The sequence below is a fragment of the Salvelinus sp. IW2-2015 genome, linkage group LG1, assembly GCF_002910315.2.
Source record: "Salvelinus sp. IW2-2015 linkage group LG1, ASM291031v2, whole genome shotgun sequence".
Classification (NCBI taxonomy): Eukaryota; Metazoa; Chordata; class Actinopteri; order Salmoniformes; family Salmonidae; genus Salvelinus; species Salvelinus sp. IW2-2015.
Genome location: NC_036838.1, coordinates 21,291,590 through 21,309,440, shown reverse-complemented (window position 1 = coordinate 21,309,440; position 17,851 = coordinate 21,291,590). Strand labels below are relative to the sequence as shown.

At 42.5% G+C, this 17,851-nt stretch overlaps 1 protein-coding gene across 2 annotated transcripts in view; it reads right to left on the bottom strand.

Annotated features, from left to right (window-relative positions):
- Positions 1-257: 257 nt before the first annotated feature.
- LOC111962397 (plexin-A1) overlaps positions 258-17,851 on the bottom strand; it is a 284,935-nt gene continuing 267,341 nt past the window's right edge. For both annotated transcript variants that reach the window (XM_023985463.2, XM_023985470.2), the window contains exons 27-32: positions 11,729-11,825; positions 11,261-11,451; positions 8,034-8,203; positions 6,149-6,361; positions 5,137-5,287; positions 258-4,857 (exon numbers count right to left, since the gene is read on the bottom strand). In XM_023985463.2, the coding sequence (XP_023841231.1) occupies positions 4,762-4,857; positions 5,137-5,287; positions 6,149-6,361; positions 8,034-8,203; positions 11,261-11,451; positions 11,729-11,825 (918 nt within the window). In that variant the 3' untranslated portion in view covers positions 258-4,761. The remainder of the gene's footprint in view (positions 4,858-5,136; positions 5,288-6,148; positions 6,362-8,033; positions 8,204-11,260; positions 11,452-11,728; positions 11,826-17,851) is intronic.

Sequence of the window (17,851 nt, the reverse complement as noted above, 5' to 3'; positions counted from 1 at the left end):
CATATATTAGAAACTTTACCACCAAGATGGCCACCGATAAGACATATCGTTTCAGTAGGGTGATACGGGACTTCAGAGAAACGGTAAGACCATTCCAGTATAACAGTATTGTAATTTTAAAGCACGCTCTGTTTTCCAAGCAATATCATCTCATTGTAAAATAAATCAATGAATTCACTCTGGCTACGAATAATTCAAATCCTGTGTGTGTTTTTTGTGGACACTTTTCAACACCAAATAGAGAGCGGAAACCCACATTTTACTTAGCAAAAAATGTTTAATCTCTCCTTGATGAGTGTTTATTTACAAGTAGTAAATCTGCAAAATAGGAAACAACAGAATATTTACACAATGAACATTAACCTGCACACTTGTGACAGTCACTTGAAGTCTGAAACTTAAAGTATCAGAATTATTGTATGTAGGAAGAAAAAAAAAAATTGTGCCAGTTTGTCTGTAATTGATCGATTTTGCAGTTTTCATTTGGAAAAATTACAGCTACTGAGTTGAGAGAGTTTGGTAAAAATGAATGAAGGGGAAAATAAATGATCAGAATCTTCTCAAACCAGGGCTTGGAAAGGCAATAGTATGACAAGGCATGACTGGGTTGATCATTTTGGGTCAGATTCCCAGATCAGAATTAAACGTATTCCAGCTCCAAAAATCATGCTCATTGGAGAATCTCCTTTGAAAAGGTGTTTTCTAATCCAGGAATAGGCTTATTCTGGTTCTGGGAAACTGGCCCAATCTGTTTGGGTGTAGATGGTTCAGGGAAAGATTAATGATGAGCTAACTTGAGTTGATGAGAGATGGACCATGTGAGGTCATAACAGTTCATATGTATGTCGATTGACGTAACACTGTAATATGGCATGAGATTCTCAACCAAACAATGTGGGGCTAGCCACAAACGACTTCGGCAGGCTGTCGATCACATGACAGCACTATATCGGTCCTATGACAGCTTTATGTCAGGCTCTGTCAAGATTTAGCGCCGGTTCCTCTTGATCACATTAAATGGCCATGATGCTACTAAATCGACATGCTGTACATTGTACCACTTCAGTGACACCAACACAAGCCAATCACCATACAAACAAACAAACAGGGACAGATCATGTGAAACAATGAAATCTCACGTAGGAGCCTTCTGGACTTAGGGGAAGCAAATTGATCAAACTCAAGCAGTCATGCAAAAACAAGCTAAAGTCCTCCTCTCAAGGCCGTAACGTTGAAACAATGGAACTACAGCGCAGAGAGAACGTCGCAAAACAATGTCCTGAGAAATGAAGAATAAGTTGCGTCTTCATAAGAAACCCAACCAGGGCAGTGATGGGAGAAACTCAAATTAAAGAGTTTGGACAGGCCGAGCTGCCAGCGTGTAATGTATTTTCCGCATACATGGTTACGATGCGGATATTTCATAGGACTGCTATTAACAAATTCACTGAGCTTCGGGAGCTTTGGAGACCAATCTACTTCATTAACTTGTGATCTAAGAGCACCGAAAGATAGACGCAGCAAAAGAGGGAAGGTTGTGTACTCGTGGAAAAACATGTTTTTTTAAAACCCTGTAAAGCTGACTAATCATTAAAAAAACAAAATGCAGTATGTACAGTAGTTAAAAATGTATTATGTCAAAATGTAAAGCTTTGTCCCAGCAAGTTAGTCAGGTACACGGTTGCTTAGAAAGGAACCCTGTTCTGTTCAAAGAAGCTAACTTTGGAATGTTGTTTTGGCCCAAGAACGCTAGTAGTGCAAGACGAGTGGTCCCTAGAAGGGTTCCGTTTGGCTCTCAAAGCAGCAGCTGTATAGCCTGGTCTCAAATCTGTTTGTGCAGTCCTCTCAATACATTGTAAATACTGTCTTGGCTATACATCATAAACTGATCTGGGACCAGGCTAGCACCCCTATGTAAATGGTCCGATATGTAGAGAAAGGTACAACAGGAATGCAGTATAGCTGTATACATCAATGCCTGCGTCCAAAATGGCACCCTATTCCCTATATAGMGCACTAGTTTMGACCACTGCCATAGTGCAATAGATAGGTATTATGGTGCCATTTGAGATGTACCAATGTGTCCTGTCTATTTAGGGGTGTTTTTTTCTTCATTTCTGTGCAGAGGAATATTGGAAGGAACCTGGCATACAATGAATTGCAACAGCATTTATTTCCGAGTAGAATGATAGCCCTGATGGTAAAAAAAAAATGAAGATGTGGATTATAGCATCAAGTCACTCATTCAATCTTGAAAAGACAGATGCTTATCTGATGCAATGTTTTCCACTGATCGTGGAGATCAGAAAAGAAACCTTTAGATCGGTAAAGTACTTCAACTTCAGATAAACCCAAGACGTCTTTATCTTCGGCGTACCGTATTACGCACAATATACATGTTCAAAAGAGAGACGAGAAAAACAACGAAAACAACCTAATTACAATAAAATTTGCCAAAAGCTTCATTTCACTTCATCATCATGAAAAAAAAAAACTAAGTAAATACAATGTACAAAATCAAACGAAATTACATTAGACCACAGTTTGGTTTTCGGCAAGCAATTTAAAAACAAAACAAAAAAAACATCGCACCACAAAGTCAAACTTCCAAAACTTCAAAAAAAGAAGGGAAAATAGAAGAGCGAGAATAACAATTATCTTAAGAGAGAAGTATTTAAAAAAGCTTAAGCCACACATGGCATTAGGGTTTGTTTAGATGGAAACAAGTGCCAGGGGAGCTAAGGGATTACTTAGCCTTGTGTTGCTAATGAGTGGAGGGTGCCTCTTCTCCCCAGTCCCGACCCCCCTATGGGTGAGAGCTAAAGCCCCGTCTCGTCTCATATCTCTGGGTTAGGAGAGAAGGAGATTTCCGTACCGTACTACCGTCACCTTGCCTATTATCTGCATAATAGCATTGGGAAGAGATGAGCGAGAGGGGCCTGGAGCTGGAAAAGGCTTTCTGTCTTTCTCCACTTTGTCATTTTAGGCTGAGAGGCTTAGTAAAGCCCTACCTGACCCCATTTAGCTATTTATTTAACCCTTATTTTACCAGTTAAGTTGACTGAGAACACATTCTGAGGCTAACACTAGTGGATAGGTGGACCAAGTCTGGAACCACCTAGAGTTTGACTGTTCTTGTTGTTGTCGTTGGATGTTACGAGGATGAGAGAATGCCTAGAGAGGTACAGAAGAGATTAAGAGAAATACTGAAGGAGGGTGGATTTCCGGTTGTATAATAGGGGTGGAGACACGAGACTTGTTTAGGGGTAAAACTGGGATTTCCTCCCATTCACAGCCCCTCAAGATGTACTGTACCCAATACGTTATTTCAGGGCACATGTCGGGTAGAGTGGATGTTCTATCACATGTGCACACGTTGACCTATGACCCCACTCAGCATTGGTCATTTCCTGCCAAGCTTAGCCAATCAGATGTGGTGATGCTAACTGGTGGTGGGGTAGCTTATAGATGGTTATTGGTTCAAGTAGTGCAATGCTCTACATTGGTCAACCACTGTAGCACAAACGGTCAAATTCTTTAGCCCTGGAAGATACAAATTAGTTTTCAAACTAGATTTAATCTGAGGTGTCTAGGAAAATAAGCAACGCTTGCGTGAGTCTGTGATGCTTTTCAAAAAACGAGATTGCACGACATATCGGAAATGACAGCAAATTCTTATTTTCGCAGGACCTCTCCAGACCAACTTTCCAATACAGAAATATGACAATATAATGAGATGCCCTTCCTATGGTGGCCCTAAGAGACAAAGTTGCTTTTTTCTTCCCTAGATATTTTACATTTTCGTATCTTTTATTACTCAGAGAATAATTTCAGTCACTAGGCATATTTAAATCATACGGTAGCATATTCCATCTAACAAAATGTCTTTGCACTTCACAACAACAACAAAAACATGGCACAGGATAACTTTTGTTTATTTTTCGTTTGCGGTTGTTTTATTCTTCTAATGTAGATTTTCTTTTGTTGCTCAAAATATCAAATTAAAGTTTCATTGTTGATGGATTTTTTTAATTGTGTTTGTCAGCTAAAAACTGAAATGTTTTAACCCTAATCTTAATTTCTTAAAAAATGTAGTTGTATTTATATATAATATCTATATAGTCTTCCTTTGTAACTTTTCTGTAAATTGTGCAAATTCAGCAGTAACACAGGTGGCGAGAGATCAGAGTGGGCAGTTGATTACATTTATTTAAAAAAAAATTATACGAAAACAAAACAGTAATAATGTCTTTGACTCCTACAGGAATCATGTGACCACTCTCTCATTGGCTCCGAGAAAGGCCCATGTCCAAACAACGTTCCGTCCTTTTCGTGATGCCAAAACGGAGTTCCATTCCAAAACTCCCATCCTGGCTACCCGAGACACGGCTTCAGCGAAGACAAAATCCAGGAAAACCGACAGCGGAGAAACAAAACCACGACGACAACAGCTACGATAATCAAAATGCTTTCCGGTGATGTTGTCTCTCGGTGTGTGTGCGACGAAATGTCCAGTGCCCCGGTCTCTGACACACATACACACTTATAGACCTGCATTTACACACACATACACACACGCACAGGCCCGCCCAGTACTGCTGAATCGCCCCTGTGCAGTGTACTGCCTTCTGTCCTTTGCAGTAGCTCATCATGTGTTTTTAGGAGGGTTTGAAAACCACACTGTCTGAGTTTCATTTTCTCTGGGTGAGGAGAGACGGAGAGGAAGATGGAGAAGAATAGGATGAGAGGAAGGGTCGTTCCTCAGCTGGCCAGGGCCATTGTGTCAATGACCTGCTCCAGCTTGCTCCTGAGTCTCTGCCTCCGCGACTGCTCATCCCTCTCCAGAGCTGACAGGATCTGAGGATGGAGAGAGAGAGACAGAGAGAAGGAAAGAGACAAAGGGGAGGGATGGAGAGAGAGAGAGAGAGAGAGGGCAATAGCGAATGAGAGAGAGGAGGGGAGGGAGGGAGAAGAACAATGAGAAACCGTCACATTAATTTAACAAAAGCAGTAGTTGAGAGCAACAACGGAGCACTTTCTCAAAGTGATATATTCCAAAGTAGGGTGCAAMCCTTTCTAAATAAAGGCWAAATAAATAAACAAACAAAAAAACWAAATGGTGGCCACTGTCCTCACCTCGTCCTTGTACTTGACTATGTAGGAGTAGATCTCGTGCAGYGCGCTCATGCTGTTGAACTGGCTGAGYTGGAGCCGCGACTGCTCCGCCAGGTACGCACTCATATCCTGGTCACTGATGACAGGCATCCGCGAGATGTCGGAGTAGTACCTGAGAGAGACAACAGGATTAAAGTAGGGTGATTAAAGGAGAAAAAGAGAGAGAGAGAGGAGAGAAAGAAAGAAAGGAGAGGGAGAAGAGACAGCGAGGGAAGGGGAACAACAACAAAAAGAAGGGATAGGAGAGAGGATCAAAAGACCAAATGGTTCATCGAGGCGCTTGCCATTAACCCTATCGACACCAGGTAGAATTCTCAAGTTTAGACCCCCCATTGTTTAAGCGTGTGCCATTTGAATATATATCAAAGGCCCGGTGCAGTCAAATTCAGTTTTCTCTTGTGTTTTGTATCATATTGTACAACAGCTGATGAAAGTAACACTGTAAAAGTGTAAAAATGTGATCAGTGTTATTGATAGGTCCTGGTCTACACAGGACCTTCTAATCAGCATGTTTTACATGGGTGAAGTTTCTCCTTGCCTGGTGATATCACCATGCGGTAAATTGGTAAATAAACCAATAACAAAGAGCCAGTAACGGCTAGTTTTCAGATTTTCCCTCCCCACCCAGACCACTCCCAGACGGTCCTAGCAATATTCTTGCTTGAGAAAGTTATTTTGCAAAAACGCATTAAAAAAAAATTTGAACATTAAATGGAAAACTACTACAGTAAGGTAATTAATTGTTACCCAGAAATTATTTAAGAGTAAGACACTTATCGTTACAAAATACCTCATCTTGAACGGTGCAAATTACTCTTTCATACAGTATGATACATCATATGATGCATCAAATGGTTTAAAAGGAGGATAAAACKKTGTTTGAATCCAATCTTAAACAAAGTGAAACCAAGTGCCTCATTTTCAACCTGATCCAAAATGTCTGCCAGGTGCATAACAAAGCTACTAGCCGTACCGTTCCACCCAGTTCTTGTAGTTGGGAATGTCTTTAGCGTAGAGCAGCTTGTTGGAGGGTGAGTCTTTGCCCAGCTTGTGTTCTGAGGTAGAACAGGAGTCCATGAAGGTCTGGGCCACCACAGACAGACAGGCGTCTGTGATGCTGTTCTTGTGGATGTCAAACACAAACTGGGGGTTCTTGATCACGTTCACCCAGAACCTCAGAGGAAGACTGGGGGGAGGGAAGGAGAGAGGGAACACATTTGAGTTAACCATAACCAGAGGAGGCTGGTGGGACGGACTATGCAGTGGCAAGAAAAAGTATGTGAACCCTTTGGAATCACCTGGGTTTCTACATAGATTGGTCATCGAATGTGATCTGATCTTCATCTAAGTCACAACAATAGAAACAAAAAGTGTGCTTAAACTAACATCACACGTATTATTGTATTTTTCTTGTCTATATTGAATACATCATTTAAACATTCACAGTGTAGGTTGGAAAAAGTATGTGAACCCCTAGGCTGATGACTTCTCCAAAAGCTAATTGGAGTCAGGGGTCAGCTAACCTGGAGTCCAATCAATGAGACGAGATTGGAGATGTCGGTAAGAGCTGCCTTGCCCTATGAAAAAAAAACACTCAAAATTTGAGTTTGCTATTCACAAGAAGCATTGCCTGATGTGAACCATGCCTCGAACAAAAMAGATCTCAGAAGACCTAAGATTAAGAATTGTTGACTTGCATAAAGCTGGAAAGGGTTACAAAAGTATCTCTAAAAGCCTTGATGTTCATCAATCCATGGTAAGACAAATTGTCTATAAATGGAGAAAGTTCAGCACTGCTGCTACTCTCCCTAGGGTATGGAGACAAAAAGGCACAGCACACCAACATCAAAACCTCATCCCAACTGTAAAGTATGGTGGAGGGAGCATCATGGTTTGGGCCTGCTTTGCTGCCTCAGGGCCTGGACAGCTTGCTATCATCGACAGAAAAATTAATTCCCAAGTTTATCAAGACATTTTGCAGGAGAATGTTAGGCTATCTGTCCGCCAATTGAAGCTCATTAGAAGTTGGGTGATGCAACAGGACAACYACCCAAAACACAGTAAATCAACAACAGAATGGCTTCAACAGAAGAAAATATGCCTTCTMGAMTMGCCCAGTCAGAGTCCTGACCTCAACCCGATTGAGATGCTGTTGCATGACCTCAAGAGAGCAGTTCACACCAGACATCCCGAGAATATTGCTGAACTGAAACAGTTTMGTKAAGAGGAATGGRKCAAAATTCCTCCTGKCCGTTGTGCAGGTCTGATCCGCAACTACGTAAAACATTTGGTTGAGGTTATTGCTGCCAAAGGAGGGTCAACCAGTTATTAAATGCAAGGGTTCACWRYCTTTRRCCACCSTGCACTGTGAATGTTTACACGGTATGTTCAATAAAGACATGAAAACGCATAATTGTTTGTGTGTTATTAGTTTAAGCAGACRGTGTTTGTCTYTTYTTGTGACCTAGATGAAGKTCAGATCAAATTTGATGACCAATTTATGCAGAAATCCAGGTATTTCCAAAGGGTTCACATACTTTTTCTTGCCACTGTAGGAGGACGTGCTCATTMTAACYGCTGGAATGGAGTAAATGGAACGGAGTGAAACATGTGGTTTCCATGTATTTGATACGGTTCCATATTCCATTCCAGCCATTACAAATAGCCCATGCTTCTATAGCTCTTCCCACCAGCCTCCCCTGTCCCCAACACTCACCCCAAACACTGCAAGGAAAAACACTATTACCCAACTTCTCTCACACACMGTCACATATACTCTCCTAGACAAAAACCTGCTCTTCCTCCCTCTGTCTCACACACACCCAACACACATGCACAAACTGCCCTGACCCACTCACCAGTTGCTCTTCCACGTGTGCCGAACGTCCGAGTCAGAAATGGAGTGTTTATCGGCCTGCTCGTCCAGGAAGTCAAACATGTACTTGATGGCGAGTGGCAGGGCGCTACCTCTGTGGGCCGTGCTGAAGATKGTCTCAAACAGGTCGTCCACAAACTTCTGCAACGTACCCTGGGGAGACGAGAAGGAAGACGGAGATGAATCACAGACCTGGGGTTAAAAAWGTATTGGTTTTCTTTCAAATACTTGGGAGCYTTTGATTGAGGCTGCTTGGAGAGCCAGATTGGCAGGGTGTGCACTTTGGGGAAGAATCGAAAGTATCAGGCACTATTACAAGAAGTAGAAACTACACTTGGCCAAGTCTCCTGTTGTCCTCCCACTTGCGTTAATGATTAAAAACACTCCAACCCCCATTTTCCTAACCTTGCACTTTTCTACCTGAAGTAACAATGGAAATCACAAGATAATGAGAAAAGAACAGGGGAGAGATATTGCAAGGGTGAGCAAAAATGCCTTAACGTAGTTAGCACCTGTAAATGACTGCATGGTATTGTGGGGCATTCTGCGCCTGGTAGATGATATGCTACCAACAAGGCATGGAGGAGCAGAAAGTAACAGGCTGTCGGTTAATAGCATAACACCGSCTCTAGTGCTTAATACTAGTGTCACTAGCACCAGTCTCATTAAAACATGGGCTGGGCTGKATTCACGTTGTGGAACGATCAGATAGAAACAAGAGCCTTCCACCTGCAAGAGCATTTCCATCTGGAATGTTCGGTGCAATGCACTCTTACGAATGCAACTTTGAACAGCAAACCTGGGCCCCCCGGGTGACTTGAAGGAATGRGCATTTTTGTTCTAGCCCAACACAAACCAACTCATCTGGAAGCGCTTGATTCAACCAAGGTGTGTTTTATAGCTGGGCTAGAACAAAAATATGCACACCCCATTAATCAATTCAAACACTGCCTTGAGGGTACCAATAAAATGTTCTAGGTCCTAGGAAAAAGCCCCCCCTCCCCCCCTCGCCCCGGGACCCGATTCCAGCTAACACCAAACAGCTCAATAGCCAAAGGTCAGGCTGCTAATTAAGACACAACGTAGCGTTTGGGAGCTGCACCTCCTCATGCAAAAGGTTATGAAAAATGTTAATGAGCCTCTGAGCCAGTCGCCGGGGAAACAAAGGTCAATGAGCGAGCTGGCTGCGGGAYGAAAGCGGTTCGAGCTTGGACAGTGGGTGTTGTTTTTCTTTGTTGGAGGAGCTATCCTCCTTTTATAGGATAGCTGTAGGCAAAGTCATTAATATTCATCAGTTACGTCGGGTGATTGGTTGAGCCTTCTTGGGTGTGAAACGTCACACAGACGCGCTGCAGAGCCGTCTGTTTAGCTTSCTCGCCGGCATTTTAAATATATATATATTTTACCTCTAGGCAAGTCAGTTAAGAACAAATTCATATTTTCAATGACGGCCTAGGAACAGTGGGTTAACTGCCTTGTTCAGGTGCAGAACGACAGATTTGTACCTTGTCAGCTCGGGGATTCAAACTTGCAACCTTTCGGTTACTAGCCCAACGCTCTAASCACTAGGCTACCATGCCMCCCCATTAGCAGTAAGCACCGAACGACTTGGGAAACCCAGCCTCAGCTTAATTAATTGTGAAATGAATAAAAGCTTCACCAGCTAGCTACCAATATATTTTAGTTTCACTGCCTGATCATTCATAAAACTTGTCCACTAGTTGTTATTTTTACCTTTCCACAAACTGTCTATTGCTTGATATGAGCAAGTTGACCAAAATGTATCAAAGAATAAGACGATTAGTTGGCTAGATCGGGTATAACACGGGTAACCCGGGATCCCGGTACATTGATTTAAACCGGTGTTGAGCCTAGGGCCTCTATATAGCCTAGGCTATTTTCCTATCATCCCAATCCCACTGAAACCAGAAATCGCATAAAAATTCCTAACTTTAATCAATAATCGATAGGTTGCATTATCAAAGCACGTCTCGCCTATGCATGTCAAAATACCGCCATAAAATGTCCCCCGCTTCTCTGCGCTGTCTCGTATTGCTGCCCATATGAGAGCTTCGGTAGAGAATGTGTGATCAACAAACGGTATGAGGGTAGATAAGGATATTTTTTAACAAAGTTGGTCCCCACCTTGATATTTCCACTCTTCATCTGTCCATTATTCATGAGCTGATCTGATATCTGTATAATCATCAACTTGATTTAGCCAAATAGGAGATATTCTGTCATTCGTTGGAGGTTATCTAGCAAGCTAAGCAACTTTGGTCATTTGACTTTCATTTGACTMCCGTTACAAAGTTTGCATGATTCGGCAACGCTATGACCTACTCGGYGTGCGCTCTGTGTCGAGCGTACTGCCGAAATGCGTTGAATGAATTGAGGAACATGATAACGCTCTGAATTTATGAATGGCCTGTTTAGCAATTCACAACAATGTCATTGGCGACCAACGTTATTCTATCATTACTAAATATCAGTTTCACTTGCTGTAAAATCTTTACATAGTGGTGCAGCCAAGACGGCAATGTGGCACATCGACAATCTTATTTTGAGGGAACCCTGAGTAACCCTATCTTGGTTTTAAAATGCTTTCAAATGGGCAATTCTGATTTTTAAGGTATTTCCAGGGACAAATATGAATAATTCCCGGTATAGAAACTGTAGATTTTCAGAAAATGTTTAATCCCTAGTGTGATTCAGCATGCTAGCTAGCTACATTTCAGTCAGTAMCTATCTTTCAGTAGCTATCTAAATGTGGTGGATAAACTAGCTATGAGTTGAACATATTTGGCTGAAAATGAACTAGTAGCTAGTTGTTGTTGCCCATGYGGGAATCATATCTAACCAGCTGGCTCCTGAAGCCTACGTGACAGGTCTATGTGCCCATGAGCTCCAGAGCCTAGACGCAGTGTAGCTAACGTCAGCCATTTTTTATAAGAAAACGTGGCTTATAAAGGGGTCGCTAACAAGCCCTTTTCGGCGACAATGTTATTGGGGTGCAGGAATATTAGTCATTGAAGTTCGTGGTTACAACTAGTTTTAGATCCGAGGGGAGAGAAATTGTCTGCCATTGTTTTGTGTTTTGTCACGCACCCAAGAAGGCTCAACCAATCACCCCGCCTGCATACCTGTCAGCCTGTGTGTGTGTGAACTCTGCAATGCTGTAGAGAGGGAAAGTGTCTAACTTTGTTTTACCTTGGTGGCGAGCAGGCGGGTCAGGTAGATCTCAGAGACCATCTTGCTGCCGCGATCGCCCTCACGCTGGTCCGAGTGGTCGTGGTTCTTYACCAGGTGCCACAGCTTGGTYCCACTCTCCAGGTCGGGCGTGATCATGGGGGTGCGGGAGCGCAGGCTGTCTGGACTACTGGCCGTCCTCAACATACTCTCTGGACGGGAAGATGGGGTAGAGGGGACATGGTTCGGATTCAGATGAATGCATTATGTGACATGTGATAGAGATAGGATATGAGAGGAAGAGAGGGGATCAAGAGAGGGGGAGGGGGTAGTCTCTAGTCACTTACATCACTCTCAAACATTACTGTCAAGATTGGTGTTTAGACCAATCAGATCACCCCTGATCACACCCATGTGATTGGTCAAAAAAACAGTTAGTGGATAAAAAAAGATCAGAATTGGGCTGCCTGTCTAAATGCAAACACACACCGTATCTGCTGAGGGACTTGGTGAAGGTGGAGGAGTTGGAGATGTTGTAGGCAGAGTTCTGCTTGGGCACTAGGGCGATCACTGAGCCATCCGTCACCTGATTGGGAATATAGGGAACATCAAAACAGTTAGAGATATACACTCACCGGACAGTTTATTAGGTACAGCTCTGTTCACGAAAATTGATCGCTTTTACAGACAGTGAGTCACGTGGCCATGGCTTGCTATATAAATCAGGCAGACAGGCATCCAGCTACTGTAAAATGTAACGCTAGAATGGGCAAAATGAGTGACCTAAGCGACTTCGAGCGTGGTATGATCGTCGGTGCCAGGCACGCTAGATCCAGTATCTCAGAAACTGCGTAAGCAGTTGGCGTAAGCAGCACGAGACCATAGATCCATCCTGCCTGGTGTCAACGGTACAGGCTGGTGGGGGAGGTATATCGCCATCCAATCAGCAGCAACTGCGTGATGCCATTGCGTCAGCATGGACCAACATTCCTGTGGAAAGTTTCAGACTTGTAGAATTCATGCCCCAAATAATTCAGGCTGTTCTGGAGGCAAAGGGGGTCCGACCCGGTATAAGATGTGTGTACCTAATAAACTGTCCGGGTATACATGTATTGGCACTGTACAAACAAGTAGTGAACACTCAGAACACTTTGCACATGACATATGGTCAGAAAATACTGATACACYTTTCTGATGACTGGAGTGATTGACTCCAGTACAATGTAAAGCACTTTGGGGGGTACTTTTCCCTCCCAGGATTGGTTGGTTCCTCGAGGTAAAAGGCATGTTCAGGAAGGAACCATAACCTCACCATCTGGGATTGGCYGACACTGCAGTCATGAGTGGGTGTATGATAACGACAAAGGGACTATGGTGGTCTGCTTGAAACATGTTGGTATTACGGACTCGGTCAGGTACAGGTTGAAAACGTCAGTGAAGACACTTGCCAGTTGGTCAGCACATGCTCGGAGTACACGTCCAGGTAATCGGTCTGAATGTTGACCTGTTTAATTAGGGATAGGCGTCCCGGTAACGGGACAGTTGTAAATCACGCAGTGCGTTATGTCAAGATCGCAGATTTTAGAGAAACAACAAATGTCGGTTCATATAAGTGACTTATATTGGCTGAAAATAATTKAATTCTTGTTAATATAACTGCACTGTCCAATTTACAGTAGCTATTACTGCMAAAAAATGTCCATGCTATTGTTTGAGGAGAGCTCCTAACAACAAAACAKGTTTTTCAACGCGATAAATTCACCTCTGAAGGTGAATGTGTACTTACATTCTGAAATCTTGCTCTGATTTATCATCCAAAGGGTCCCAGAGATAACATAAAGTGTTGTTTTGTTAGATAAAATCCTTTTTCATATCCTTAAAAGGTCCATATAGCAAGCACGATCGATTTTTTATTTCCACTCGTTCAATTTGAAAAGAAAGGAATCTGTGAAAATCTCACCCTAAACGTTGTTTGAACGAGTAAATTCACATTTGTATCTATTCCTCAGAGATCCTAGAAGGTAACAAGACTTCACTATTTCATTAGGGGTGTAGTATATCCTTTAGGACACCATATTTGGTCAGAGAGTAACGCCTTCATGGCACANTCCTAGAAGGTAACAAGACTTCACTATTTCATTAGGGGTGTAGTATATCCTTTAGGACACCATATTTGGTCAGAGAGTAACGCCTTCATGGCACATCGATGACGCGGGCGGCCATCACTTGAACGACCGTATCTTTGTCAAATAAGCACATATCGGGTTCAAACAAAGCTAGCTAGATAGCCAATGAGCGGGGCTTTATGGGAGTATCCGGAAACCCCGTCTTGGTCTCAAAATGTAGGCGCTAACCTTTTGCGACAGCATGCCTTTTCCGTTTGAATATTATTATACGTTGTGTCCAGAGTTATATTCAGAGCAAATCTTGAAATTATAATATGGCTACTAATACTTGGAAAGCTAAATAAAAGTCCAAGCAAACAGATGACAATATTCTTGCAGAAAAATGGAATATGAATGCGAATGTCGCCTTCACGATTTGCCCAAATGTACCTGGGGACTTCACACTAAAAGTCTTCTTGTTCACAAATTTTTCAAGTTATACATTTGCACATATACTGCTGCCAACTTGTGGACACTATTGGAATTACAACCAGAGTGATGGCTATAACTATGACCTTTCTCTTGCATTTCAAAGATGGTGGTAGAAAAAGACAGATTGTTTTTTTCTTTGTATTTTCTTCTACCAGAACAAATTGTGTTATATTCTCCTACATTCAATTCACATTTCACAAACTTCAAAGTGTTTCCTTTCAAATGGTACCAATAATATGCATAACTTTGCTTCAGGGCCTGAGCTACAGGCAATTAGATTTGGGTATGTCATTTAGGCGAAAGTTGAAAAAAAGGGAGCTATCCCTACATCGGCTACGGCGAGCGTGATTACACAGTCGTCCGGAACAGCTGGTGCTCTCATGCATGATTCAGTATTTCTTTCCTTAAAGCGCGCATAGAAGTAATTTAACTCGTCTGGTAGGCTTGTGTCACTGGGCAGCTCGAAGATGGGCTTCCATTTGTAGTCTGTAATAGTTTGCAAGCCCTGCCACATCCGATGAGCGTCGGAGCCGGGGGTAGTAGGATTCAATCTTAGCCCTGCAATTACGTTTGCCCGTTTGATGGTTCGTCGGAGGGCATAGCGAGATTTCTTATAAGCGTCCGGGTTAGAGACCAGCTCCTTGAAAGCGGCAGCTCTACCCTTTAGCTCAGTGCGGATGTTGCCTTTAATCCATGGCTTCTGGTTGAGGTATGTACAATTGAGGCCGGAAGTTTACATACACCTTAGCCAAATACATTTAAACTCAGTTTTTCACAATTCCTGACATTAAATCCTAGTAGAAATTCCCTGACTTAGCACAGTTAGGATCACCACTTTATTTTACGAATGCGAAATGTCAGAATAATAAGAGAGAATGATTTATTTCAGCGTGTATTTCTTTCATCACATTCCCAGTGGGTCAGAAGTTTACATACACTTAATTAGTACTTATCAGTCCACCCACGCAAATTGCCTACGAATAAGCAATTCGTTTGCACTTGGGGTGCAACGCTTATCACGAAGTCAGTAGCTTCCCAAGCTTCCGAAAAATAGCTAATGGTCCCAGCCGGTCTGAATTTTCAGGCCATTGTTCCTTCCTCGAACAGAGGCTGGAGTACGAGTCCGGTTTGTAGGCCTCCTTGCTCACACAGGCTTTTTCAAGTTTTTGCCACCAGATAGATTTCTTTATAAACGACTCTGCAGGTCACGCGGGCTCTCCTTGTGCGCATGGCAATCATCTCAACACCTCCTTACAACTCTTGTGTCTAGTAACACGCCGTACAATTTTTAGCTTAAGGACAACTTTGGATGTATGGTTGCTGGGTCTATTGTCCAGATTTGGTAACAGACCTCCATCTTAGCGACCATCAGCAAATTCATGTGGTCTTGAGATGTAGCTTCAACTGCATACCCCAATCATTATGCCCTCCCCTCATGTGCCACTTCCACCTATATCTTGTCGAAGTTGACTAACCTATGATATCCTCCTGCCCGCATAATAGCAAGCCTCCCACCCCAATATCATTGTGATGGACTAGCCACCCGCCTGCTTCACCGGTTGGGATTGTGTTCTTCGTCTTGCAAGCATTCTTCATTTCCAAAAGCATAACAGATGGTTCATTATGGCAAACATCTCCTATTCTTTGTTTCAGTCACACCAGAGGATTTCTTCCAAAAGTTTGATGTCTTTGTCCCCATGTGCAGTTGTACACCGTAGAGTCTGCGAGCCTTGGTTTAATGAGTGGTTTTGGAGGCAGTGGCTTCGAGATAGATGACCGGACTTTGTTTTACTGGTAATATAGGAGTACGTTTTGTACGCTTTTCCTCCAGCAATTCTTCACAAGGGCCTTTGCTGTTGTTTTCTGAGGATTGAATTTGGCCACTTTTCGCACAAAGTAACGTTCTCTCTTAGGAGAAAGAATGACGTCTCCTTCCTGAGCGGTATGAGGCTGCGTGGTCCCATGGTGTTTATACTTGCGTACTATGTGTTTGTACAGATGATGTGGTACTTCCAGGCATTTTGAAATTGCTCCCAAGGATGAACCAGTACTGTGGAGGTCTACTATGTTTTTTCTGAGGTCTTGGCTCATTTCTTTTGCTTTTCTCATGATGGCAAGCATAGAAGCACTGAGTTTGAGGTGGTCTTGAAATACAGTCCAACAGTACACTCCAATTCGATCAAATGATGTCAAATTCTATTACGACTCATAAGAAAGCTTCACTTCAAAAGCACGAATAGACATACATTTTTCATCAGGAATTTTCCAAGCTGTTTAAAGGCACAGTCAACTTAGTGTATTTAAACTTCTGACCCATTGGAATTGTGATGCAGTGAATTATAAGTGAAATAATCTGTCTGTAAACAATTGTTGGGAAAAATTACAAGTGTCCTAACCAACTTGCCAAAACTATAGTTTGTTAACAAGAAATTTYTGGAGTGGTTGAAAAACGAGTTTTAATGACTCCAACCTAAGWGTATGTAAACTTCCGACTTCAACTGGATGTACGGTCACTGTTGGGACAACGTCATRGATGCACTTATTGATGAAGCTGGTGACTCCTCAATGCCATCGYATGAGTCCCGGAACATATTACCGTCTGTGCTTGCAAAACAGTCTTGAGCTTAGCATCTGCGTCGTCTGACCACTTCCTGGTACTTCCTGCTTTAGTGTTTGCGTGTAAGCAGGAATCAGGAGGATAGATTTGCCAAATGGAGGGCGAGGGAGAGCTTTGTACACATCTCTGTGTGTGGAGTAAAGGTGGTCTAGAGTTTTTTCCKTCTTGTTGCACATGTAATTAGGTAAAACGGATTGAAGTTTCCCTGCATTTAAAGTCCCCGGCCACTAGGAGCGCCACCTCTGGTTTATCATTTTCTTGTTTGCTTATGGCTTTATACAGCTCGTTGAGTGCGGTCTTAGTGCCAGCATCGGTTTGTGGTGGTAAATAGAGAGTTATGACAAATAGAGATGCTCTACCTCAGGCGAGCAAAACCTTGAGACTTCCTTAATATTCGATTTTGCGCACCAGCTGTTATTAACAAATAGACACAGACCACCACCCCTTGTCTTACCGGAGGCAGCTGTTCTGTCTTGCTGATGCACGGAAAAACCAGCCAACTGTATATTATCCATGTCGTCGTTCAACCACGACTCAGTGAAACATGAGATATTGCAGTTTTTAATGTCCCGTTGGTAGGATAGTCTTGACCGGAGCTCATCCAGTTTATTCGCCAGTGATTGCAATTTGGCCAATAGGGTGGATGGTAGAGGCTGTTACCCATTCACCGATGAATTCTTACAAGGCACCTGGACTTGCATCCCCTGTATCTGTGTCTTCTCTTCTCGCGAATGACGGGGATTTGGGCCTGGTTGGTTATTTGGAGTAAATCCTTCGCGTTCGAGTCGTTAAATAAGTATTTTCTGTAATAAAAGCCACTCCCCCCTGTTGCAACAGACTCTTTGGTACCTTATCATTTATTTAGTGTTCTTTACATTGCTCCAAATGATCCAAAAAATTATATTGTAAACAAACTGCATCTGTTTGGCATAATATGCATGCAGCGCTTGCTCCTTACCGTATTTGTCTTGATCAAGTATTTTTTGTCAAATTATTTCCACACATTTGACTTCCAAAATACCCCCTGAACAACCAAACATTCCCACATTTCAAGTTTATTTGTCACATCATCTGCATCCATTTTGCTGTCACATGTATTACGGTGTTCAGAGTTTGTTATAAGCAATTTATTAATATGATTACGAAGTGCTCTAGGTCAGGCACTATTGGTCACGCGCATGTGATGCATACATTTGTCATTGTTTCTCCTAAACGAGGGATTTCAGTAACATAACTTTTCAGTCAGAAATGGTTGTAATTATATATTTTTTATTTTACCTTTATTTAACTAGGCAAGTCAGTTAAGAACAAATTCTTATTTTCAATGACGGCCTAGGAACAGTGGGTTAACTGCCTTGTTCAGGGGCAGAATGACAGATTTTTACCTTGTCAGCTCGG